The following is a 26,291-nucleotide window of genomic DNA, read 5'->3' as shown; positions in this document are numbered from 1 at the left end:
ACGGGTCCATCGGCGCCAGATAGCCTTAGAAGGGGGTGCGACGGGTCCACGGCGTCGGATACCTATAGAAGGGGTGCGACGGGTCCCACGACGTCGGATACCTATAGAAGGGGGTGCGACGGGTCCATCGGCGCCAGATAGCCTTAGAAGGGGTGCGACGGGTCCAAGACGTCGGATACCTATAGAAGGGGGTGCGACGGGTCCATCGTCGTCTGATACCTTTAGAAGGGGGTGCGACGGGTCCATCGGCGTCGGATACCTATAGAAGGGGGTGCGACGGGTCCACGGCGTCGGATCTACTTAGAAGGGGGTGCGACGGGTCCACCGGCGTCGGATACCTATAGAAGGGGGTGCGACGGGTCCACGGCGTCGGATACCTATAGAAGGGGGTGCGACGGGTCCATCGGCGCCAGATAGCCTTAGAAGGGGGTGCGACGGGTCCACGGCGTCGGATACCTATAGAAGGGGGTGCGACGGGTCCAACGGCGTCAGATAGCCTTAGAAGGGGGTGCGACGGGTCCATCGGCGCCAGATAGCCTTAGAAGGGGGTGCGACGGGTCCAAGACGTCGGATACCTATAGAAGGGGGTGCGACGGGTCCATCGGCGCCAGATAGCGTTAGAAGGCGGTGCGACGGGTCCACGGCGTCGGATACCTATAGAAGGGGGTGCGACGGGTCCCACGACGTCGGATACCTATAGAAGGGGGTGCGACGGGTCCATCGGCGCCAGATAGCCTTAGAAGGGGGTGCGACGGGTCCACGGCGTCGGATACCTATAGAAGGGGGTGCGACGGGTCCCACGACGTCGGATACCTATAGAAGGGGGTGCGACGGGTCCAATGGCGTCGAGTTGGTGTGCCGGCGTCGTAAAGCTAGGGACGTTGTAAAAGTTTTATAGTTGTAACCACTTTCGGCGTTGCGCTCCACCTACTCGGCTCCGCTGTTCCTCAGAAACTGGATATACACGTTCAAACAGCTGCTTAAATAGTAGCACGCTGTTTATGTGATCTGACGTGGAACGCTATCTTTATCAGTACGATGATGTTGTCCACGTCATTTCATGTTAAACATTATTCTGCCGTAACTGTTAGGGAGAAACAACAGGAAAACCCATTCTTCGAATACCACTTTCAAATCGTGTCTACACTGTGTAGGGAACGAAAACGAATGAGTGTTTTGAGCTAAAAGTAACCTTTAGGGTCAGAGTAATTTCAGTAGAAGTGCTGTTCAGCAGTAAGAAGAGTTGTGCAAGCGAGGGGAGCACATTGAAAACCCGAAAGCTGTAAAATTGGGTGCGACGGACAGCGTGGAACTGTTGTACAGTATTATTTTGCAGTAATTTTTTTTGCGTGTCGCAGAAGTTAAATAGCACGTTGCAGCCGTTTGATACCCGTGGCTACTGCGCGCATTGTTCATCACCTCTATGACTCCTCCGTGCGTTTGTTTCCTTGCACGTTTGCCTCAGCTTGGTATTGTGCTCCTCAGAAAGTGGAAACACGAATGAAACCGGCTGCTTAAATAGTAGCCAACAGCTTACATAATTTGACAAAGAACGTTACCTTTATCAGTACGATGATCTTCACATTATTTTATGTTAAACATCATTGATAGCTGTTGAGGAAAATAGGGAGAACACCCATTCTTCGCGTAATGCTTTAAAATTGTGTATATATTATATTCGAACCGAAGTAGTGTTTGAAGCTAAAGTTTGAATATTCTCAAAATGTAGAACTGACGCGTTTAGAAAAAACTATGAAATTTTTTGTCTTTATATACATTAAAAAAGAAAGAAGAAAATAACAAAACAACATGAAAACAGAACTCTTATTATTTACAGAAAATATCACTACCACTAATTTTTGAATTTCAATTTAAAAGTATATTTTGGTTAGTTGATGAAAGTGAGCGAAGCGAACACCACACAAAGTCTGAGAGTCCGGCGTAAGCCGGACGGTCGATTCAAATAACTATGTATATATATATATATATATATATATATATATATATATATATATATATATATATTAAAAGAACTGAATACGTAACTAGCTGATTACGTATTTGCAAAACACGCGGATACACCAACTGGCGAAAATCCTGGCATTGCTTAGCATTTGTAAAGATATTGATTATTGATTGATATTGTAAAGATATATATATATAATAACGGGCTTATGGTGTCACGTGTGTGTGCGTCTAACGTTTCGGCGTCGTCGCCTTCGTCAGAGCCTGGAAAGTCAGATCATTTGTGATATATCCTCTCAAAGCCTCATCCAGAACAAGTCATCATTCCCTAAGATGCTACATCCAAAATCGGAACCAAAAGAGTCCAAATCATTGGGCTTACCTAGGTAGCCGCGTGGCCGTGATATTAGCGGACTTCCGCGTGATAAAATCGCTTCTCTAACACTAATTATAATGCATGTGACCCCGCAGATCAAAACCCGCAAAGGCCTTGATACAGAGCCAGCTCGTTGGTCGCGGCTATTATCTCATTAAAACGCATCCAAAAGATCTGCGAGCCACAATTTCGATACGATATAATCGTGGCAGCTGCGCAGAAAGGAGCCTTTTTATGACATTTTCTGCGATGGGTTCTGAGAGGAGTGGCTGCTTGCAGATGGGGTTAAACATTCAAACGCAGCCACTCCTCTCGGAACCCATCGCAGAAAATGTCACGAAAATGCTCCTTTCTGCGCAGCTGCCACGATCCTGTCGTACGAATTCGAAATAGTGGCTCGCAGAACTTTGGAGGCGTTTTAGATAATAAGATAATAGCTGGCTCTGCATCAAGACCTTTGCGGGTTTTGATCTGCGGGGTCATATGCAGGTCGCATCCTACTTAGTATTAGCGGAGCGATTTTATCACGTGGAGGTCCGCTAATATCAAGGCAACGCGGCTACCTAGGTAAGCACAACGATTTTGGTCGATTTTGGATGTAGCATCTTAGGGAATCATGACTTGTTCTGGATAAGGCATTTGAGAGGATATATCACAAATGATCTGACTTTCCAGATCCTGATAAGGGCGACGACGCCGAAAGGTTTGCCGTAATAAAATTTGTTAGCAATCTTGGCGCTGCTTAAATTGGACTATCGACAAGTTGCCACTACTTTTAAATTTTATCGATTAGTGCAGGCGAGTGGAGCGCGCACCACGTGAAGCGTGAAGTTCGGCTACGGCGAAACGTTCAAACTGATAATCATAAATAGGTTAATCTGAATCCATGGGACTCACTACAAGGGAAAAAAGTTTGGATATTAGGCCCGAAGACGAGGTACGTATTGTTCGGATAAAAGGCTCGACGGCTAGTTACGTAACTGTGACGGGCAATCAGCCAGAAGTTTCTTCAGTCCCGCCCACTTTCGGTACGGTCTTACTCCTCGTAGACAGCCCAACTACTAACTAGAACCAACACATCAGTGTATTTTTATTTCCGTGCCCTACACCCGAAATTTAGAAAAAGGAACAAATGTTTGTTGATGTTTGCTTTACATCTGCTACTCTTTTAGTAAAAACAATCTCGAAGGGTAATGTGAATGATGCAGTACTTGTTATTCGTTTGCAGTAGTGATGTCGAGCGGCCGTATTATTTTCTGTGAGTCGTTATCAACTCTATTTGCTGAGATTTTGATTTTTTTGTTCCAGTTCACATCCTTTTCCTGTACATTTTTGGTGGTGCATTTGGTTTAAAGTGCTACATTGGAGAATTTAATTCCGAGATAAGAACGGTACTCGATTTTCACTATGCATTTGAAGTTCTGCAACTCATTACCTTGAAAACCACGTTTTGTGGCAGCTTTCTTCCAGAAAATCGATTTTTATGCCATACTAGTATATAAAACTCTAATCACCCAGGGATTACTGCCATCAAAACTGACGAGCGTTCCTTCTCAACGGATTTATTAACCTGCATTACTCCAGTCATCCTCTATTTAGGCCTCTGAAGACGGCGAAAAAGCCGAAACGTCAGGCAAATAAAAAGTTCCATCTAAAAACCTCGCAGACACACTATCGCAAAATATAACTTGCCTATTTTTCTCAGAACTCACTCATGTGCGCATTGAATAAAGGAGTTTTCTCGCAACAGTTCTTCAGAGACTCATTAGATGGGATGATGGGATGTGAGAATTTTAGAACGGTATATAAATTTAGTTGAACTGAAAGCAATCTTCAAGTTTTCTCTTCTTAAAACCTCGAACATTGTCAACTGGAATCATGTTTTCTTCTTTTGCCAACGAAATTTAAGTGTTAGCCGAATAAGTCTATCTGAATAAGATTCCGGATCAACTTATTAAGCATCGCGAAGATGAACACGCGACGAGCAAGCTGTCTTTCTTAGTGGTCGCTTTACAATTGACCATCGTTAACAGAGTGATCGAAATCTGGCAGCGGCATTCGAAGCCAATGCAATTAGCCTTTCTGGACCTTGAAGCCACTTTCGACTCTCCTCATCGAGGCCACTTCAACGCGCTCCGCACCGATAGAGTACCAGGAGAGTTGGTTCGCTTGCTTGATTACATGAATTAGCCAACAACTACTGCGGTTCGAACACCAGCCGCATGTACAACACCGTTTGAGGTGGTGCCTGGGGTAAGACGAGGCCCAGTGGCACGACCTTTCCTGTTCAACTTCGCTATCGGTGACACCATGCGAAGAACAGTCGATTAGTTCGATATCGACATCGTCATAGCGCCATCAGGGTGCCCCTTGACTGATCTCGAGTACACTGAGTATGTTGTTGTGTCCGCGGAAACTTACGTACGAAACTTCAACATACTGTCAACCTTGTATCGAAGCTGGCTGCAGCCTACAGACTACTTCTACGCCCTAATAAATGCAGGCAGATGTGGATTTCATTGAGGTCTCGAGGGGAATCAGGGTGGACGGACAACCGGTCGAACTCGTGGACGAGTTCTGTTATTTGGGCTATGTGCTGAAAAACAACGGCAGCTACGAGAATGATATTTAACCAAGGTGCGCTAAGGCCGTTTCCGCATTCAACTCCTTAACGAAATGCCCGTGGTCGTCCCCCATTACCAACGAAGTCAAACTGCGAGTCTACCTATCCGCAATTCGCCTCGTCATGATACGGATCAGGGAGTTGCTTAGACGGCTAATTGGGTACTTTTGGCCCAGTGTGTGCCACAATGAAGAGCTTTGCGCAGAAGTCGATGTGGTGTACCAGCGGATAACACGTGGAAGGTATCGACATCTCGCACCGTCATCGAAAGTGGCTACAGGAATTTGTCTTCGCTTTTTTAGTCATATATTAAGGAGACCAACAGATCGCCTTGTTCAACGAGTTTTGAAGAGTTGGTCGGATTCAAGCTGGAAGATGCCACTTGGCCGAAAACGGAAGTTATAGACTGAGGTGGTGAAAGAGGACCTGAGGAGACTCGGTGGATATTCAGTTTATGCGAAACGTAAAGATTCGCAGAATATGGAATAGCGACGAATGGATTGATTCTGTGCAAGCCATCGCAGAAGATCGAGAAGGTTGGGCAGAACTACGTTCATGGACGACAAACCTCGACGAAGATGCGGGTTATCGCGCCAGCCGATGACACCAGCCTGCTAGTTAGGTCTTGACCTAATGTTTCATTGACCTCCTCTTTATCAAAAGTCTGATGATGGTTGAAGATTTTTGATGTTATACACATCACCAAGTTCCTCTTTTCTTTTGGTCAACCCTAGATATCGTTTTAATTGCACTACGCCTGAAGTCCAAACAGGGAAAATCACAGATCAGTCATACAGACCAGCGCGACTGCGAACCACCGTGTTCATACAGATTGTCACCCAAAGCGAGTAAAATCTATACTGAGCAGTGTCCTTAAACACAGGTGCCTGAATATTGTTTACGAACTAGATGAGGAAATGTGTACTCAAAGAGTATTAATAAATGGCACAAAGACACTGATGTGAGCGCACATTTTTGCTATTCATAAATGGATTGCTAACGAAAATCTGCAGCGCTCTGGTGGTTTTCTAGCAGATTTTTTTGCGGACTGTTGTACACTTGATTTCAAACTCATTTGAATCACATTTGCCAATTTCGTGCCGCTGTACTAGTGCCATTGATCGTCCTCGCCTTTTACAAGCGATATGATTTTCGATACGCAAACTTTCCAGTTTCTCCAATTTGGATGATCTGGGACGACCGTCGCTCTATCTGCTATATCATTTTGATCGTCTCGCAATCTCCAATGTTAGCGTATGGACAAAGAACGCATTGGTTTGACACACTTCATGTCATGAAGTCTACTGCGAAAAAGCAAGTGCTTAATACTTGCAGTGGGAAGTTTGCCAACACAAAATCATCCTGTAACAATGCTCACAAAAAAATGCAGTTAAGGAGTCGGAGACAACGTTGATTCACAGGGGGATTCTACTCTTTCGTGAAGTCCTCTTTGTTTTTTTCGCAGTTAGAGTTTGGGTGTTAGATTCCGATTTCATGTAACCGTTCGAACTGCTTACGGCCAGTTTTTCTGATTCTTTGGTTTTCTGCCACTATTACGGCGAAACACGAATGAGAAATTTGATGGGATTGGATTGAATTAACGTATGTGACTTTACTCTGCGAGAAGGAAATAAGATTTCTGCTGTGAAGGCATTAAAAGCAGCCTTCGAGAACCTACCAATCAATAACGAAAATGGCGGTTTATCTATTATTAAAGACTTTATACCGTTGATAACACACTATCATGCTATATAATAACGGGCTTAGTCTGCCACGTGCGGGTGTATCTATATCTGTTTGTGTAAAAAGGGGTGCGACGGGTCCACCAGCGTCTAATTGGTGCGCCAGCGTCGTCACCTGTATCACCTGTATCACCTGTGCTTGTTCATCGATTTGCTCGAGCGGGCACCAGCAGTACCTTGTCCCGATCGCGCGCAAGTGTTGCTATTCGCGAGAAACTCGAAGAGTCGTAATTATCTTCTAAGGACTCCGTAAAGAGGTCTAACCATTGCATCTGCGGTGCGTTTGCGTGGTATCCAGTCGCTTACGGCTCTGGTCCAACGATTGTCATTGAAATGCATCGCGTGTCCAGCCCACCTAATTTTGCTTCCCTTGAAATATGCGGCAACTTCTCCGATCTTCGATCGCTGATGTGGGAGTGAACTTCGAATCCATTCTTTCACTTGCGTAAAGCGGGTTTCTCCGAGCGTGATCCTTTCAATGCCGCATTCCATGACGCTGATCACATTTTTCTCCTGGTTGCGAAACGCCCACGTTTCTGAAGCGTAAATCAAAGCAGGAAGAACGGCGGTGTTGAAGAGGTGAGCACGAAGAAGGGTGTTCGTGGTCCCCTTCCCTACATCCCCGATGCTCGTTAATGCTTCCCAGCCGTTCGTTTCCTTCTGCCCAACTCGGAGGCCGTCCATCATGCTGATTTTCCGACCTAGATATAGACAGCTGGAGCATTCGGATATATTCATTCCGTTGAGCGTGAATGGGGCATCACAAACGCATCTGTTCCTCAAAAACACCGTCTTGTCTAGGTTTAGCTGAAGACCGATCTTTTCACACGTTTCATCAAATTCGGCCACCATCCGTCCCGCCTGATTGATGCTTGATGTTATAAGAACGATGTCATCAGAAAAACGAAGATGGTGTAAATAGCGGCAATCAACTTTCACTCCCATGTTATCCCATTCCAATCCTCGCATCGCGTTCTCGAGAGTGCGCACTGAATATTTTGGGTGAATTCGTGTCACCCTGACGAACTCCGCTCTTCACGTCGATTATGACATTGTAGAATAGGGAAATTTTGGTCGTGAAGTTGCTATACAACTCACGAGCTATCTCTATGTGCGGAGTGGGGACGTATTGGTAATATAGGGTCTCCGTAACCGCTTCGATCTCAACTGTGTCAAATACTTTCTTGAAATCGACGAAAATGATTTACAGCGGCATCTTGTACTGTCGCGATACTTCTATGAGTTTTGAAACCGTGTGTATGTGGTCATCGTACTTTTCGAAACGCTGCTTCCTCGCAGGGCTGTCCTTAATCTAATGTTCTTTCTATCCTGTTTAGAACTACTCTTGTAAGAAGCTTGTAGATGACAGAGAGTAAGCAGATTGGACGGTAATTGCCGATGTATTGTAAGTCTCCCTTCTTATACAACAGCACGGTCCTGCTGTTTTCGATTGTGTTGCGTCGCGACAGATAAAAAGTGAAGAGTCTCGCCAGTTTTGTTGATCAGGACTGACGATAGCTATTTCAGATGTTCAGGCTTGATTTTATACGGAACGGGTGATGTGCGATCTTCACCAACGTGATGGCATGTCGGAGTTCAGAAAGGAGGAGCTTTGGAATGACATGTCCATCTTCCCTCAGATGGTGAGAAGGCAAGTGGACGTGGGTGTCCAATAGATCTTAGTAGAAGTCGTGAAGGACCTTTTTCATCCCCTTCTTGATTCTGTGGCTGTTGTATCTGGGATCCGGGGAGCAGTCATTACTATTTTACTATTGGCGAAGTTCCGGCGGGCGTAGCGAATGCTCTGTCCTGCCTCTGCAGGTTCGACCAACACTTCTGCTCTTCTCTCTTTGGGTTTTCTTTTATCGCCTCTCTGCAAAGCATTGCGAGCACGGACGTGAGTTCTTGGTTATCTGCAGCTCGTGCAGGTCTGGACGTGTCAGCTCTATAATTTCCGGAGATAGGTGCCTCTTGGTGGTTTTGAAACTTTTCGCTTCCCTCGTACAGTCATGAAGATGTTCTACATGTCGTTCACATCCGTCTTCAATGTTGTCCATGACTGGTCCATTTTCCCAAAAACCGACAAACGAAGCGAAGAGTTCCCAGTCAATGATGGTTCTGGGAGTTTGCTCTCTGAACTTGGCGGCGTGGCGGCTTTCACTTCTCTTCTTGTGAAGGAAAATTTTTTTCGGAGGAGGCGATAGTCCGATCACGCATAAAACTATGGTTCAACAGCGACATCCGTCAGGCAAAACCTTTTAGTGACGATGACATGGTCAATTTCATTATGATACCCTCCATCGGGAGACTCCCACGTAGAGAGGAGGGCTTCTGGGATTGCGAGTTCCCGATGATCGTTTTAGTCGTAATGACCAACTCGAAAAGCCTCTCTCCCTACTCATTCCAGGTGTTCCGTGTGTTCTAATGGGAAGTTCCTCAGGCGTTCTTCTTGGGCCATTTTGGCGTTAAAATCACTAACAATGACCTTAGAAAGTGTGGTCTTCTCTGTAGAACTCCTCTGGGTCCACATAAAGAGCTTCGAGTGTAAGCGACGAAGATTGTCAAGGGTTGGGTTAAACCACATCTTCTCATCCGTAAACATCCGATTCGGGCGTAAGTTGTCCGAAAGAGTTGACATTCATAGAAATACTTGTGTTGACGGAAACCGACTCCACCAACTTCCTTACTGTCTACAGTGTCATATACGACGCTAAGTTTTTGACACCGTCTCATGTCGGTCAGTTCGATGACGCCGTACTTACGCTGTACAATCGTCGTGGCTTGCGTCAACAGATCTTCATTAGCCACTTCTGATGCAGGCGTACGTGAGCTGTAAGTACAGATCGTCATCCTAATCTTCCGTTTTGGTAGCCTACATAACTCCTGCAACTCTGCCTTTCCTGACGTTGTCGAACCAGGGTTTCCTCCGAAATCAGAAGACCCTTTTCTATTACTGTGTCGTGCAAATAAATTTAAAACCCACGAGGAAGTTGCAAGCCTTTAGTTCCATGAGTTTTCTTTTTGGAGAGTGCTGTGTCCTCCCTTTGTGGACAATGGAGCTTATTTCTTCGATGCGGCTCAAAACCGCCCCTCTTGCACTTCTCATTCACTTGACTGCAGGCTTTTAGCCGGATGGAAGTGTGGGATACAATAGTTTTTAGAGCCGATACTGACAAGGCAGAAACAAGTAGTCCATCCCCTGAATCCACTTGCATCTTAGGGCAGATACAAAGTCGCCTTTTCGCCGTTCGAGGACGCGCCATGTAGCCTTGCGACTATACGGCTGTGATCCCTCTAATAAGGGAGATCCGAAGGCGTCGTAGGGCAGTGAAAGGAGGCTTGACGGGTACAGCGGCGTGGGATTGGTGTGCCGACGGCACAAATCTATAAAATGGGGCAGAACGAGCCCACGACATAGGGCTGGTGCGTCGGCGCGGTATAACTATGACAAGATAGCTATAAAAGTACCCAAAGGCATGGAATTTCTGCGCCATAGTCCAGTATTATCGCGCAATAACTTCGTGTGCATGTCGCCTAAGGTAAACGAGACGTTGCAACCGTTTCATACCCCGTGGCCACTGTGCGCTTTGCTTTTCACCACTATCACTCCTCTGTGCGTCTGTTTCCTTGCACGTTTGCCTCAGGTTAGTAACACGTCTTCCTCAGAAAGTGCAAACACGAAAGAAACCGGCTGCTTAGATAGTAGCCAACAGTTTACGTGATCTGCCGAGGGACTTATCTTCATCAGTACGATGATGTCGTTCACGTCATTTTATATTAAACACCATCCTATGATAGATGTTGGGGAAAACAGGAAGAAACCCCATACTTCGAGTAATACTTTCAAATTGTGTCTATATTATACTGGTGTCGAAGTAGTGTTTGAAGCTGAAGTTTGAATGTTCTCTAAATTTAGAAATGATGCGAACACAAAGAAAACTATAAAATGTTTCGTCTAAATTTATAATAAAAAAAGATAAAGAGAAGATAAGAAAAATTTACCAAAAAAAAAAAGAAAAAAGGAAAGTTGTTAGAAAAACAGATTTCTGATTTTACAGAAAACGTCAATACTATTAATTTTTGATCAATTTTGATCAATTGAAGTGAAGGCGAGCGGAGACAACACTACAAAAAAGTCCAAATTCCGGCTTTGGCCGGAAGTTCAGTCCCGTTAGTCTGTGTTACTGCTCAGTTTGCTTTCCTGTTCCGAGTGCTCGTATTGCGTACGCGGAACGATATCGGCAAAGGAAAGACGGAGGAGTTTTCTGGTTATGCATAGCATCAAAAAGATCGAACCATTTCTAGGTCTTTCATGAAGACGATATTGTTGAAAGGTCAGGCTAAAAAACTTCTTGGCAGAACAGGAAAACATAAGCAGGAAGCATTCTCGATCACATCTCCCACCCCTCCCCCAACCCCCCCCCCCCCCCCTTTATTTTTATTTTGAAGAGGTCGGATTAATGTTAAACCCCCTGCATTGTGGTAGCAAACAATCCGATTCGATGCATGCCATTCCTTCCAATTTTGCTTTTCAGTTACGCCAGTTTGATAGAGCTTTCATTTCGACTAGTTCTCTTTTAACAACTTACGTGTAGTCGGTAGCAGTCGTTTTCACGGCTGGGCTTTAACGACCAACTCCTTATTTCTCTACTACACATCACATTTTGCCTTAATCGAGCTGCTGCATTCCGAAACAAAATCTCTGCAAATGTACCGTGGCATCAAACTGCGGCTTGCCAAAACAAGAGGAAGAAGAGTGATGCATTCTATGATGGAAAAAAAATCACATAAACAATTGTAAGAAACTTGCGTACATCCGTTTAAAAAAATTCGCAAATCAATTTTTAAAAGCAACGGAATCTTCCCTCCAGCGATGTGTTTAGTTTGCCACACTTGACTTGTAGGATAACCAGAGTAGGGCAAAAAGGTTCTCTTTTAGGAGAAAAAAACTGTGTAAATGAGTTTTTCTCGTTTATAAGAGTAGCGCATATTTTCTCTGTGCCATTACATTTCCATGACAAAAATTAGAAATATTCTGGATGCAAGCGTACGTGATCTTTCCTCATAATATCGACCTTTCCCATACTAACCTTATTTAAGTAATGAAATAAGTAGTGATTTCAATGACCGCGGCAAGCGTTTAACATAATTGTTTTGCAGTAAGTGCATTTCTGCGAAGAATACCACAAGTTTTTTTTTCCGGAACAGCACTATACTAACATTATGCTTACATTTCACCAAACCAATTGTGTATTTCTTATAATGTGTTTCTTTTCATGCTTATATGGAAGACAAGAATTGTATGGTGTACATTAGTTTGGAATGCGATGAAGAAATAGATGGGTACTTCGACTGGAGTTATGTTGAAGTGAGTTTTTTTTTTTGAGGATAAACTCAAACGGCCTTCATAAGATTGCTCAAGTTTTACTGTTAAAGAAAATTGCGAAAGGCAAAACTACATTATCTTTGGCATTTTTCAAACATATCGTTGAAGAGACCGCACGAAATATATGGAAAATTTTTTATTGAGGAGAATTATCGTTGAAAAATCCATTACACGTATGGGTAAACAAAATATCATGGATCAAAGGGCAGCGCCCAAGTTTCCAGCGTTGTCTTACTTCTGCGGATAGCTAGGACTTGCGACTAAGTTTCCAAAACTACCGCAGAAAACAGAAGCTGAACCTCCAGGTATCAGAGATTGCAGAAGTAAGCTCTTCTAATTAATTAAGTCCAGTTTGCATGGTCCCGCTCCCATGCAGTTATACTACTAACGTGAAGCTTTTCCTTCTCAGTTAAATGGAAAATGTCTATGTTCCTTATTGGACTAGAGGAAAAACTTCTGAGAGTAGAGGATTTGATGAAGTCCCTGGAGGAGGCAAGGAGAACTTTACATCGAGATCCATTTTCTACAATAGCAGGAACTGAAGAGAAGCTATCTGATTTGATCATCATGACCAGGACTTTCAATTGAAGCTCGCATTTCAAAAAGCCCTTTTCGCCATGGATTGGTACCAAAATATCACCGACGACGAGGATGGTCGGTTCGAGTACATCTGCAGATAGATAAGTTGAAAACGGGAGTTTTAACACCACGAAGAGGCATCTTCTTAAAGAAATTCTCTAATTGATACGTAGAAATGTAGCCTCACGAGCCTAGTTTGAACAGGAACTCGCGATCAAACACGCAAGTGTTTGAAGAGAGACGTTAAAACTCGTTTTGATGTGATAGCAAGGTTAGAGCACAGAGCTAAGGAGCGCAATGGTCAATTGCTATGCCTCCTGGGAATTCGTCAATACAATGATGACTGCTTTCTGGAACTTTGGTGAGAACATCGAGAATGGATAAAGGAGATAATCAAGATTTCCACTTGTATTTCTTCTACAGCTTCACTTGCCTCTAATCATATGAACGTTTTGAATTCTGCCCACTGCGTGGCTGGATTTCTCCACTTCACTACTACACTTACTAATTGCTTTGAAAAAAATCTTCTGCCCTTTCTGTTCTTCGGCAAAAGAGACTTCTTCGACACTGGGAAACCTTTTCGCGTGATCACGCGAATGAAAGTATAACTGGGTATTGCTCGAACACAAGAACGGAAATTAAGATAATTTCTTGCACTCCATACAATACTATCCAACTTCGAAAATTCCCCCGCTGCGTCTATTAAAGTAAAGAAATAAGAGCAATATACACAGTTCGGTTGAATATTAAAGACAATACATATGGAACTTCTGGGATACGGACTTCCCCATTATTAGACATATCGTGTCCCCGGTTTGCCCGAGGAGCGGTGGGCATCAGTGAGTGAAACCTGCCTCGACTGCCCAATCCGTAGAGGGTCCGTAGATCCTGGGCCAAGACACCATATAGCAATCTATCGCTCCGTACCCATGCGGGAACGCGGCCAGTAACTCCTTCCCCTGCCTCGATTTCCTCCTCTTCGAGGTACTTCAGGCTGCACACCCTAATCCTTACGTTCCATCCCGTCCCCCTCCCCTAAGTGGATTACGAGTAAAATGCGATTGATAACCACTTTGTGTATGTATCATAATGAAATCACTACAACGTTGCTGCATCGCAAAACGTAATACAAAACCACTGCAGTAGTGCATGGTATATGATAGAGTGGAACTGGTTAGGTGGTTAAGTGGATTAGATCCCACTTTCACAGTTAAAACGAGCAAGGGAAACGGTTCCAAATGGGGTAAATGCAATAGTGGAAACCATTTTTGAGTAAACACTAACCATTTTTAAGAGAACTGCAGAGAAGATCTATTGCCTACAGATTTTCTGTACTCGATGACCTGCATAGTGAATTACAGTTCATTCTTTGCACGGCAGACAAAAATGTGAATGATTTGTGGTGGAAAAAGTGATTTAAAAATAAACGGAAAATAAAAAAGAAAAGATGATTCCTGATTTTTATTGATTTGCTCAACGTGTAGAAAGGATTGGTATTGATCTTTATCAGCAGCTAACGTTGTGGCGCTATCGTCTTCGTCAGAGCCTGGAAAAATCAAAGCTGTATCTGATTATTCTCTCCAGCGCCTCATTTCCCCACAGAAAGAATTCAAGCAACATGTAAACTCAAACAACACTTCGGTTGGTGCTTGCCTCATTTGCTAGATCTGGTAACGCAACAAATCACCACGTACCACAACCATGAGTCTTACAAACTTACATGTTACCCTGACGAAACACCACGTAGATCAAAACTCGCGCAGATCTTGAACTGAGGCTGGTTCGTAATCGCAATGCAAACATGCTTCCTCTTTATTTTTGGAGCTTTGGCGGTGATCCAAAATGGCTCTAGTGTTCTGCGTGCTATGATCTCAGACTTGAGAAAGATAGTGTACTAACTTCTACCTCTACTTCGAAGTTTAGTTATGTACTCCACGGTGTCCCGGGTGGGCTAGAAAGCTGAGATTTTGCCGGCCCATCTAGATGTTTTCTGATCCGAATAAACAGAGGGTGTCCCGTTTCCCCTATATAATCGTCTTTACACTACCTGTATGTGATACGATACACCACTTCTGATGTCATGTAAACCACGCAACTGGAAGTTGTATAGAGTCGGACATACGCACGATTACGTACTAGCTGATACTTGAGGCTCTTTGGTGGTATCTCTACAACCCTTACGTTGTTCTGTAGACCAGCTTTGCGTAGACAGATACGTACCGTTCTGCTCATATCATCACATATGTAGGGCAAGCAGAACGGAGGCTTTTCTTAGCCATTCACCATGTCAGGCCAGGAGGAGGGAAGTCCTGTCTCGAGTAGCACAATTTTCAGTCGGGTACCCATTGGCATTGGAAATAGCCACTTTGTTGGTCGGATTGAGAGACCACGTTTTTTCCTGGTTGCTCGATGTAACCGTTGTCGCCCCCCCCCCCCCCCCCCGTACATATTACCTATAATAGAGTTTTCATTTTGTTGGGATGCGCTGAAAAGTACTGAACAAAGATGTTCTTGCTACTAAGTTTTTGATACCACTTGATCTCCATATCCCATTCCGCATGCAAGAAACGCATCATTTAAGAACGCCAACCACTTGTCTATTGGTTCCTCTTTCGTAAATTTAAAGGCACCACAGCACGAATCTGAGGTAGTTCGGATTTCAGGTGGAGTATTCGTATACGGGATAGTAGATTATGGAGAGGGGTGTGATTCCGTCCATTTCTTCCTCATTGCCGTAAAAAAACGGCCCTTAATGTGCGGCGCCGCACATGGCTAGCGCGCTACAACCGAAGTCCTTGTAGAAAATAGTGCACCGGAACGCTCGAAGCCGTATCTTCCAGGCCGTTTTCTACGGCAATTAGGAAATGGACGGAATCACCGTCCTTCCCATAACGCATGATCCTGTATACGAATACTTCACCGAAAATCCGTACCACTCCAGATTCGTGGGGTGATGCCTTTAATGTGCGGACACTGCTGGTTGAGAAGATTGAAGCACTCGTCCAATTTCCTCTGGTTGGGCGACGACGCAACAATCATCTGCATCATGCAACAACAATGCGGCAGTGGTGGTCTATTATAGGCTTACCGTTCTCGAACATGAATACAATGGCGAGGGTGGGTCCCAGTCTTTTTCTCATAGATAGGCCTCTGAGTTGTCGGTAGTGCTGTTCCGATAGCCAAAAATAGAGCAATTCAGACACTCATTAGTCAGCGTCATGACTTGCTAAATCTTCATCCGTTCATGTTCAATGAAGCCTGGTGGCGAGTGAGCAACTAGCAGTTTCCGCTTTGTTTGTGAGAAGTAGTTTCTACAGGAGCTCTAGTTTCCCTCTTTCTCATTTCTTTCTCGTAAACTTCACACAGATGTATGAGCCTCTGGCACAGCCATATGCAAGACAATTTCTTTTTTAGAGTTGTGTTATTCTGACACAATCACTTTCAGCCCAGTGGAAAAACATGTCAGCAAACAGAGCAAAATATTGTATGCAGCTGCGATACTAATCTCTGCAACATGAACTTTACTTTGATATCGGTGAGTATGATATTCAATCGGCTGACTTACTATCGGATCATCCAAATCAGTCAAATGTAGAGGACCATTCGCCGAGCTGCGATTACTTTGCCTGGGTCCTGTAGCGCTTCAGCAAGAAAAAATTGCATACATCAGCCTCATTCTGCAAACTCGTCAGATTTTCGAATCAATTACATCTCGATTTCTCCGATAAGATGATGTTGATCTAAAATAACTGGTAATATATCCGTTTTATTTTACTAAAAATAATGATGCCTTAATAGGAAATATGGAGGTCATCACCTATTTACAAAAAAGAAAGTCAAGCCGATAAATGCTTTGTAAAAGCTATAGAAGGTTCGTAGCAAACAGTTTTCTTTTACGAGGGAAACGTCTGGAATTAAATGATCTGTTCTTCTGCAAGATGTCCTAGAGCTGGAGATTTACCGAAGGTTAACTCCGAACTTGTCATAAGTGCAAAACATGGTAAATTGTAATAGATGTAAACAAGCTAGCAGCAAGTAGTCATTTATTGCCGGTCCAAATGATCCTACCTACAATACAAATGTTTTCTGCTTGCCGGTTTTGAACTTATGTCAAACCTTATCAAGATATGTGGAAGGTGTAAATTGAACCCCCTAGGCGAGATTTGAATGTCAGAGTAACTCAAATTTAGTGTAATATAGGCTGAATCTGAATGTGTTTCGTGTAATGGGATAGGTAGTGAAAGAGCGGTTTTCTTTAAGTACTAATCGATAAAGCCCGGGCAATCAACATTTCTCCATGGACAGCCTTTGCATCTCTTGTACCATATACCCAGTCTTAAGGGTATGGCCTAAGCTCGAGATGGAACAATTAAGAACATATGAAGGCACCACTTTTTTTTTCTTAAATGCCAAACTACTTTCATATTTTTTTTTTAAATCCCTAAATTTACCTCAATACACATTTCATCAAATGATATATTATGCTGCACTAATTCTGTGACGTTTTGCAAAGAAAAGTATGTAGAAGAAATAATCATAAAAATCCAAACGTTTTCCACACAAAAGTTAAATTACGATATCATACTATATTTTCTGATGTTATGTGAAGGCTTCAAGGAAAATTCTCCACTGTGCCTCCTCCTACCTCCACTGAATCCACTGAATCTACCGTAACTGTACATACTACCACCGTACCTGCAGAAACAACCACTACAGAAAGAACTACTACTACAGGAGAAGGTGAGCTTTACTTGAAGCATCTGTTTATCACTATTTCTTATTTGTCTCTCTCGTTCACTCAAGAAATAATAGTTGTGCATGGCTGGTCGCACGGGTCGTACAATTGATTAGTTGCAATGAGCTTTTATAGTTATCGGCGTCAACTTCACTTATTGTGTTTACGCATCGAATTGAGCACTTTAATATCTTCATTTTGAGTTGAACAACAAATCGCCAATTAATTTCAGTTCCCACAACCACATCCCAGGAACAAAAGAATATCAACGAAGATGAGGAAAAATCGAGTATTGTTCTTTTATGTACTTGTTAAAAACACCTGTCTTGACATTTAAGACCCTGTCAAAACTCTGATTCCGAAGAAATACGACTTGGCTAGAAAAGCCCATATATCCAAACATTTTTTAAGCGCTTCCAGATTTTGATGACCGATTGATTGTGATTGACAGAATGATTCCCATACAAGAGGAGCGTCCAGATAAAAACGATCCTTTCTTCTCAAAATTTGTCGGGAGCTTAAACTTAATTTATTATTTTATCCGTCCCTTCAAGAATTTCCACACATACACATGCAAAAGCTTTGCCCCAAACATATAAAATTGAGCAGCACTAGCTACAAATAGGTCACTGTTCGCTAAACTCCATAACTTCATATATCAAAAAGGAAGAATGTCGGAGAACATTGAGGCAAGATTCAAACGCCAAAATACCTCAATGCTCTGAATGCTTCACTTCATATAGAGAAATGTTTGACGAAATCCTAGTTGAGGGAGTGTTCTGCTTTTATTCAACAAAAAAAGTAAGCCATAACATATCTACGGTTTTGATTTCCAGGCACTGACCATAGCAAAAGCTCTTCCGGCGGTGATTCAAACTTTGACTTGTAAGCTTTTCATGCATTCCATATAATTTTACGCATTTCACGTTGTCGGAATCTGCGCTTACTTTTCAGTTCGGACTATTGGAGTAGAACTACCAAATTTCACTTTTCTCTTAACTGTAAAAAAGATTGTACTTAGGTAAAGCATTTGATGCATACTGGTTATCAGCTTCAAATTAACACTTCAAATTATGCATACAATCCATTGAGGCTAAGTGGAGCTATGTCACTTTGCGTGTGCTATGGTTATAAAATTCTAACGTCGGTAGTTATATAGTAATGGGCTTATTATGTAAAGTGTGTGGTTGGGTGTTAATTTGCGTGTAACAAAGAGATGAGTAAGGTCGTACGGGGTCGAACTGCATCATCGATGCAACGGCATCAGATGGTGACAAAATTGATAAAAAGCGATTTAAAAAAAATGATGAAACGAGTCCCAGTCGTGAGTTGTGAACGAGTGTTGAGGAAGTCCGTCGAAATCAGAATGTGCCAAGCAATCCTTCGCAGTGGTTTATTGTGGCAAAAGTGTTCAGACTGTGCAACTAATTCTACGCATGTGCTTTTTTTTGTATTTTTTATATTCTATGTACATTCTGGTACTTGTGAATAATTCAAGAAATCATTTTTTTTTCAGGATTATTTTTCTGATTCTTGTCATTATTGCTGCAATTCTACTGATAGCCATCATTCCGGCCCTGATCTTATGTGTTGCAATGAAATCAAAACGAAATAGAATCAGAAGTTCCAAAAAGGGAGGAGGCGAAAGTACGAAGAGCCTCAGGAGCGACAAAAGTAAGAAAAGCGGTAAAAGTGCTAAGACAACGAGCACCAAGAGCGCTCGATCGAACACGGAAAGCAGAAGACCAGGAGGTGCGAGTAAGAAAACAAGTAACACAAGTCAAAGAGCAGCAGAAGGATAGGAAGCAAATGATGTCCAATGATACATACTCTTTCTAACAACTGCAGAAAACTTTCTTGCAATTATCCGAATCGTGAATACTGACATACTTATCACTGAATAAAATGGCTACTCACACTCGATTACTATTCTAATTTTTATGAGTATCATATAAACCAACGTTTTTTTGCAGCAGTTCAATCATGTTGAACACAAAATCTGGGTTTCATCTTTTTATCGCTCCACAAAATTTAAGCCTTCTTTTCTGCATTGATCATTTCAAGAGATTTATTTGATAATACAAAACTTCTTGCTGTTCAGAAAATTGAATTTTTCACTCGCCTTTTAGACTTGCTGCTTCTGGGAATAGAATAATTAGTTCAGGAGTTCACTCATAATTTGCTCGCTTTTCCAAGTGGGATGGGTTTCCCTTGAAAATATGAGGGTAAATCGCCTGTAGGTGAGTAGAATGGAGTACAGTAGGGATATTCTCAATGCCTAAAGTTTTATTTTTGCAGAGACTAAACCAAGTAACTTCTCTAACACTGCCAAGTAGAAATGCTGTGGCGAACTTAATAATTTGCCAATTAATGTTAAAATAGTTGCATCATCAAATCTTTCCCATCTAATTTCTTTGCTACTGAAAGCTACTGAAAGTGCTGTGAGAGAACAAGAAAATCCAACTAGAGAGAAATCAGCTCTACAAATTGAAGTATATTTCATGTTTTATGTTCTACTGAGGTTGCCACGATTTAAACTTAGTTCTATAGATTGGCAGGGGAAGAACTTGGAGAAGAAATGTAAGGAAACGGAGGAGAAATGAACCTTTTCATATTTGAGCTGCTCTAATCAAGGAATGAAATTGGTCTCCTTACATGCAGCAAAAAACTGCGCAGAAACTTAATCGCAATTTTACCGCTGTTCTGATAGCTTCGTTTCTCGCAACAAAGGTTCAAAGTAAAGACAATCCACAATTTCACATACCAATCAAAAGTTAGAAATGATAATTAAGTTAGAAATGATAAATCAAAAATTTCTTATTGTCGCATTCACATTTCTCGATCTTTTGGAGAAATATGAAAGCTTGAATTTCTGAACACCTTTTCGAATATAATCTCAGGGTCTGTTGTGATACAATCCTTTTGGCAAGTATTTGGCGTCAGTTGGATCATATCATCCATCAAAGAAGGAATTTCGACAATTTTGACAAGAAAAGCAGACATCTACGGCTGGCGATAGGGATAAAATTAGTGTAAAAAGGGCTCCACGAGCTGCTGAAGAACGACGCTGCGACGCTGACAGTAATGCAAGATACAATTATGCACGGCTGTGGAGAGCCATTTTCCTACATTACACCAAAATTCTGCGTTTCTAACTTCCCTAGTTTTTTATTTGGAATATCATTAACAGAAATTAAAGAATGAAAAATGAAAACTTCTTTTCATTTTTCAATTTTTCAAAGCCGTAATTGCGGAGCGAGGAACAACGCAGAATTTTGAACTCTCTTTCCTATCGAATTTGGCAAGGCTGCTAGATTGAGCCTAAATCACAAAGAGTGAGTGAAAATTGGCTTTCAAAGCCTAGAGAACAACCCCGGCGCTGTTGAAACACAGCAATGTAGAAAGTAGCTGAAGCTGTCAATCGAAAATTTGGAAATGTTTTAGTTAAGGAACGACGGGTGACTAAAAGAAACTACAAAATCTCGAGAAGAAGGGATAAAGTCGTTAAATACGTTAAATTCGTCAGGGACCCGAAATCTTTCATATTATCATTCCATAAGCATCTGAAATTCAATAGTAGCATTTTTTGCTCGTCCTCGATAGCCACCTCATCACACTTACAGGACTTGGTACAGTCAAAGCGTAGCTCTACAAACTTTACAAAATTCTTAAGCGTTAAAGATGCAAATAACACGAAATTGCAATGGAGCAGTTAGCAATTTCAATTTAGAACCTCTTTTCCGGGCTGGAAATGCTTTCATCCTAACAATCACCAGCAGAAAGTGTGCGCAGTTTGGCAATAGATTAGCGCTACCATTCTACCTGGAGGATGTATTGCGAAGCGAGAAGGGAGAAAAGTTGCTAGAAAAATATTGTTCTAAATCGTTGTGAAAGTATATATTCCAGCGGATAAAACTATTTGAAGGAAGTGCCAGTTCGCCTGCTTAACGGACTGCCCCGATAGGCAGTAAGGGACGCTACGCGTGCAAGGGTGGCGCGCCGCAATAGAACGCATCGCACAAAACAGCATTCAGGGGCCGGCTGCTTACAGTGATTCAGGGAGAGATGAGCGGAACCGGTCTCCATAACTTACGACCCCGTATACGGATACTCCAACTGAGATCCGTACCACCTCAGATTCGTGGTATGCTGCCTTTAAAGTATAGTCATTGGTTATGGCACACCATCGGCTAAATATAGCCTAACAAATAAGTTTCTCTCCATGCAGTTAAAATTTCTTCATCACCGTCGATGACGCTGCCCAAATCTATCATCCCTGCATCGTGATGGATGGGAGACCTGCGGCTTGACTTTAGGTAACCACCGGAACTTGGTCAGTGGATTGAATGCCAAATTCGCTTTAACGCTGAATATCGCTCTCGTACCTGCCATCGTTTTTCAGCATACAGCCCAAACAGCAGAATAACATCGACGAGTTCGATAGGTTATCCGTCCACCCTGATGATCTCTCCCGTTGAGGGTCTCGAGAACACCCACATATGCTTGCATTTACCACGGCGGAGTCGAAGTCCGTAGGCTGCAGCCAATTTCGATGCAAGTTTAAAAACATGTTGTAATCTGCGCTGCTAAAAGATAAAGGATTAAGTGTTTGGCGTTAATCAGTCTGCTTGGGATGCTCCACCACGTTTACTTCAATTCCGAACTATTCGGGGTTCACGAACGTGTAACTGGTCTCTAGAATGACTTGCTGGGGCTAGTAAATCAGTGCTTTTATCCTCCCAGACAACACTGGTACTAATTTATCGACCGCGGAGGGGTGACACGCTTGGTGAGCACTAGGGCGGATTCGAACCTCTGATCGATTGCGCAGGCAGCGAAATCTTTACCCGAATGCGCTACACCCGCCCTTCGTTCCCCGTTCCTCGGCAGTACAGTGGTGAGTATCCACATCTGTCTGTAAAGGAAATATTTCTAATAATATATGTATTTCTCGCTCGTGCTTCTTCTTCTTCAGTAGCGTGCTCCGTATTGGATTGATCCTGCTCAGTTCCGTCGTCCAGTTCTAGCGGTTCAAGCAGGTTTACTGGACAGCGTATGAGGCAACCGTCTTTTTAACCTCTGCTTCTCTAATTTCACTATCGTTAGCCCTCTGAACTGAGTCTGCTTAGAATTGCCCATGTTCGACTGTCCTTGAATCTTGGCATGTTGAATAACTAGCTTTTTATTTATTTTCTTGACTTGACTTGCTTGACTTCGCAGTTGTGGTTCGTGATGATCTATTGCGTTACCAAGTCTAAATGAGGTAAACACTAGCCTTTGTATTGATGTTTGAGTTTACCTAGCCTACCGTTTGGATGCTTTCTGTAGGTGATAAGGCGTTTGAGAGATTAAATCACTAATGGCTACGATTTTTCCAGGTTCTGACGAAGGCGAAAATGCCGAAACGTTAGTTGTTAATAAATATCAATACCAATCTTGGCCATAGCTCAAGCAAATTAATAAAAAAAAAAGCTGAAAATACTTTGAAGAGTAAAATGGAATAACTTGATCACATTGTGTTCATATTGCGGATCACATTGCGGAGTGTTTGTCTCAAGAAAGGTCCAATTAGCTTTATTTTTATTTTATTCTTGATTTCCTATGTGGCTGAGTAGAATGTTAACAAAATTTATTACGGCTAACGTTTCGGCGTTGTCGCCTTCGTCAGAGCCTGGAAAGTAAGAACATTTGCAATATATCCTCTCAAATGCCTCATTCAGAACAAGTCATCATTCCCTAGGATATTACACCCGTAAACAAAAACCAAAAAAGCGTAAATCGTTGTGCCTACCTCAGTAGCAGCGTTGCCGTGATGTTAGCGGATATCGCGTGGTGCAATCGCTCCGCTGATACTAATTAGGATGCGAGTAGTTCAAACCCGCAAAGGTCTTGATACAGAGCCAGCTCGTTGGTCACAGCTAAGCACTCTTCCTTTCTATTCATTTTTGGACCTTTTGCATTTATCCAAAACGCTTCTAAAGTTCTGCAAGCTATAATTTCGGGTTCGTACGATAGAATTGTGACAGCTATGCAGAAAGGAACGTTTTCATGACATTGTCTGCGGTGAACTCCGAGGGGAGTTGCTGCATTCGATTGTCCTTAGATGTTCCTTAATGCGTACACAAAGGGGGCGCCCTGTTTCGCCAATGTATTGGTCCCCACATATTTTGCACGAAATTAGATAGACTACACCAGAGACCATGCTGTCCCCTTCCTTCCCAATGGGCATATTATACAGTCTGGAGTGAGACAGAAGCGGTCGTACATTCTGTTTCGAACTAGTTGTTTTTTGAGATTTGTTGGAGGTATTTCCACAACTCTCACTTGGTCCTCGAGACCGCATTTCACCAGACTAGCCCGTATAGCTTTACTCAGATCGTCGGTTATAAAGGGCAGTCAACCAGTGTGGCATATTCTCGCTGCGCACCAAGATCTGGCCTACGTGCTACATTACCAATGTAACCGTTAGAATTCGCGATGCATTGCGCTAGGTTGATCGCATCGATCCGCTCCTGGACATCCGATGTCACCCTTACGGCTGTCCTAAACATGTTTTTAACCACAGATTTCTTAGTTTTCCAAGGGAAAGACAATGAACTAAAATGTTTTTGTTGCTAGGTTTTCGGAACCATCGTGTCTTCCATTCACCATTGGACCACTGTATTTCTACATTAAGGAAGGACAGCCAATTTTCTTTGGGTTTCTCCCTTGTGAACCGTATGTAAGGGGACTGTTGGTTTAGAAGCTCGAAACAAGTGTCCATCTCGTCTTGAGTGGGGCATATAATGCAACAGTCATCAATATAACGGCAATAGAGGAAAGGTTTCCGTTCCAGAATGGGTTGTTCTATTTTGGACATGAATGCAATGGCTAGTGTGGGAGCTAGAAGCAAGCAGGACGTTCGTATTTACGGAAAAAATACGAACTTCCTGCTTGCCCAGTTCTATATCTGCTAACAAAAACACACGAACTCTCTTCCTTTGCTTTCCTTTCAGAAGACCCGGATGTATTCAAAGTACGTCCTATCATAAGAAACGTAGGTGGCCCCACGGACAGAATAAGAACATCTAAGGACAATCGAATGCAGCAACTCCCCTCGGAGTTCACCGCAGACAATGCCATGAAAACGTTCCTTTCTGCATAGCTGTCACAATTCTATCGTACGAACCCGAAATTATAGCTTGCAGAACTTTAGAAGCGTTTTGGATAAATGCAAAAGGTCCAAAAATGAATAGAAAGGAAGAGTGCTTAGCTGTGACCAACGAGCTGGCTCTGTATCAAGACCTTTGCGGGTTTGAACTACGGAGTCATATGCGGGTCGCATCCTAATTAGTATCAGCGGAGCGATTGCACCACGCGATATCCGCTAACATCTCGGCAACGCTGCTACTGAGGTAGGCACAACGATTTACGCTTTTTTGGTTTTTTACGGGTGTAATATCCTAGGGGATGATGACTTGTTCTGAATGAGGCATTTGAGAGGATATATTGCAAATGTTCTTACTTTCCAGGCTCTGACGAAGGCGACAACGCCGAAACGTTAGCCGTAATAAATTTTGTTAACAATCTTGGCTGTTGCTTAAATTCGACTATCAACAAGTTGCAATCTCTATGCCAAGATTCAAGGAAAGTCGAACTTTCGCACTTCTGAGTAGAATGTTTACGAACAATATATGAGAAATTGTGTATACCCACAGCGCTTGCAAAACGATCGTAAGATAGATTAATCTCAGCATCTGAAGCCTGGAAAGCCATTGCTCCTTTATTCAACGGCAGTTTCGTCTTCCAATGATGTTTTTGGTTGATGTTCCCATTAATAACTATTCACCCACTCTTTAATTGTTTTAAACCTATTGAATATGGCGGTGCCGCCGGATCGCGTCAAAATAATTGTCCGCACCACACTAGTGAGCATAAATTGGCCTCGAAATTCTAAAAGAAAACTCCAGCGGTATGTTAAAACACAGCAACATCGAGAGTAACTGGAGCTTACAGTCGGAAATTCGTAGATGTTTTATTAAAAGACCTTATTAAAAGAGCAAGAGATTTGTAATGAAAAGTACGAAAGCTCGAAAAAGAAAGACGCAAAAACTGTGAAAAACCGTCAAATTCGTCAGGATCTCATGATCTCTTATTTTAGCATCTCATCAGAAGATAATATTCAGTAGTCCCATTTCTTTTTCTCGATCAATCGTCTACAAACTTCACAAAATCTTTGAGGGTTGAACAGCAAACACTAAGTTGCAATAGAAGTAGTTAGCAATTATAATTCAAAGATTCTTTTGCGAACTGGAGATGTTTTCATCCTAACAATCATCAGCAGAAAGTTTGCGCGGTTTGGCAATAGATTCGTAGTCATCCTAACTGGAGGATGCATAATACAGCGAGAAAAGAGGAAAGTAGATAGAAGTTTTTTTCTAGATCATTGTGAAATAATGTATAAGAAGTTTTTTTTCTAGATCATTGTGAAATTATGTATACTTCCAGGTGAATCTGTTTGAAGCAAATTTACGCATTTTTTTAATCGCAGATACGTTAGAAAAGGCAAAGCAGGAGAGACATATTTTGGGAGGGATCCTTGGGAGTACTAATTTCTTCTGTTATCAATTCTTTTGCCACTGTACACTTAACTTTACAGTATAAACTTATCCGCAACATCTAGGCAGGTTTTAAGCACGCTGAATCCATTCCCTTCTAGCGCAATTATCAATGTAATCTCCTTTTTGATTTTTTTTCACTCACTTTTTTTAGACAAAGTGGAACTTAACTTACAGTAGTTGTTGCTCGCATCGACATTTTTAACAGAATGCTGTTTTCTGTGATTTTTTTTTCCAACAAATGTCGTTGGATCCTCAAAAATATGCAGATATGGCTTTATTTTATAC

At 42.6% G+C, this 26,291-nt stretch overlaps 4 protein-coding genes across 4 annotated transcripts; 2 read left to right on the top strand and 2 right to left on the bottom strand.

Moving 5' to 3' along the window:
• Positions 1 to 3,574: 3,574 nt before the first annotated feature.
• Positions 3,575 to 4,672, top strand: RB195_016077 (uncharacterized protein; the record flags this gene model as incomplete). Its single annotated transcript, XM_064207072.1, has 4 exons — positions 3,575 to 3,599; positions 3,650 to 3,732; positions 4,301 to 4,504; positions 4,583 to 4,672. The coding sequence occupies 4 exons, from the start codon at positions 3,575 to 3,577 to the stop codon at positions 4,670 to 4,672; spliced, it is 402 nt and encodes a 133-aa protein (XP_064062953.1).
• Positions 4,673 to 6,937: 2,265 nt separating this feature from the next.
• RB195_016076 (uncharacterized protein) lies at positions 6,938 to 7,675 on the bottom strand (the record flags this gene model as incomplete). The annotated part of the gene is made up of 1 exon (XM_064207071.1): positions 6,938 to 7,675. The coding sequence occupies one exon, from the start codon at positions 7,673 to 7,675 to the stop codon at positions 6,938 to 6,940; it is 738 nt and encodes a 245-aa protein (XP_064062952.1).
• Positions 7,676 to 8,467: 792 nt separating this feature from the next.
• Positions 8,468 to 9,556, bottom strand: RB195_016075 (uncharacterized protein; the record flags this gene model as incomplete). Its single annotated transcript, XM_064207070.1, has 2 exons — positions 8,468 to 8,636; positions 9,357 to 9,556. 2 exons carry the CDS (start codon positions 9,554 to 9,556, stop codon positions 8,468 to 8,470), a joined length of 369 nt encoding a protein of 122 aa, XP_064062951.1.
• Positions 9,557 to 11,990: 2,434 nt separating this feature from the next.
• Positions 11,991 to 19,208, top strand: RB195_016074 (uncharacterized protein; the record flags this gene model as incomplete). The annotated part of the gene is made up of 7 exons (XM_064207069.1): positions 11,991 to 12,074; positions 16,117 to 16,206; positions 16,470 to 16,542; positions 17,289 to 17,411; positions 17,639 to 17,695; positions 18,243 to 18,291; positions 18,923 to 19,208. 7 exons carry the CDS (start codon positions 11,991 to 11,993, stop codon positions 19,206 to 19,208), a joined length of 762 nt encoding a protein of 253 aa, XP_064062950.1.
• Positions 19,209 to 26,291: the final 7,083 nt, after the last annotated feature.

This window comes from Necator americanus, chromosome V (genome assembly GCF_031761385.1).
Source record: "Necator americanus strain Aroian chromosome V, whole genome shotgun sequence".
Lineage (NCBI taxonomy): Eukaryota > Metazoa > Nematoda > Chromadorea > Rhabditida > Ancylostomatidae > Necator > Necator americanus.
This window is presented reverse-complemented; position numbering and strand designations above follow the sequence as displayed.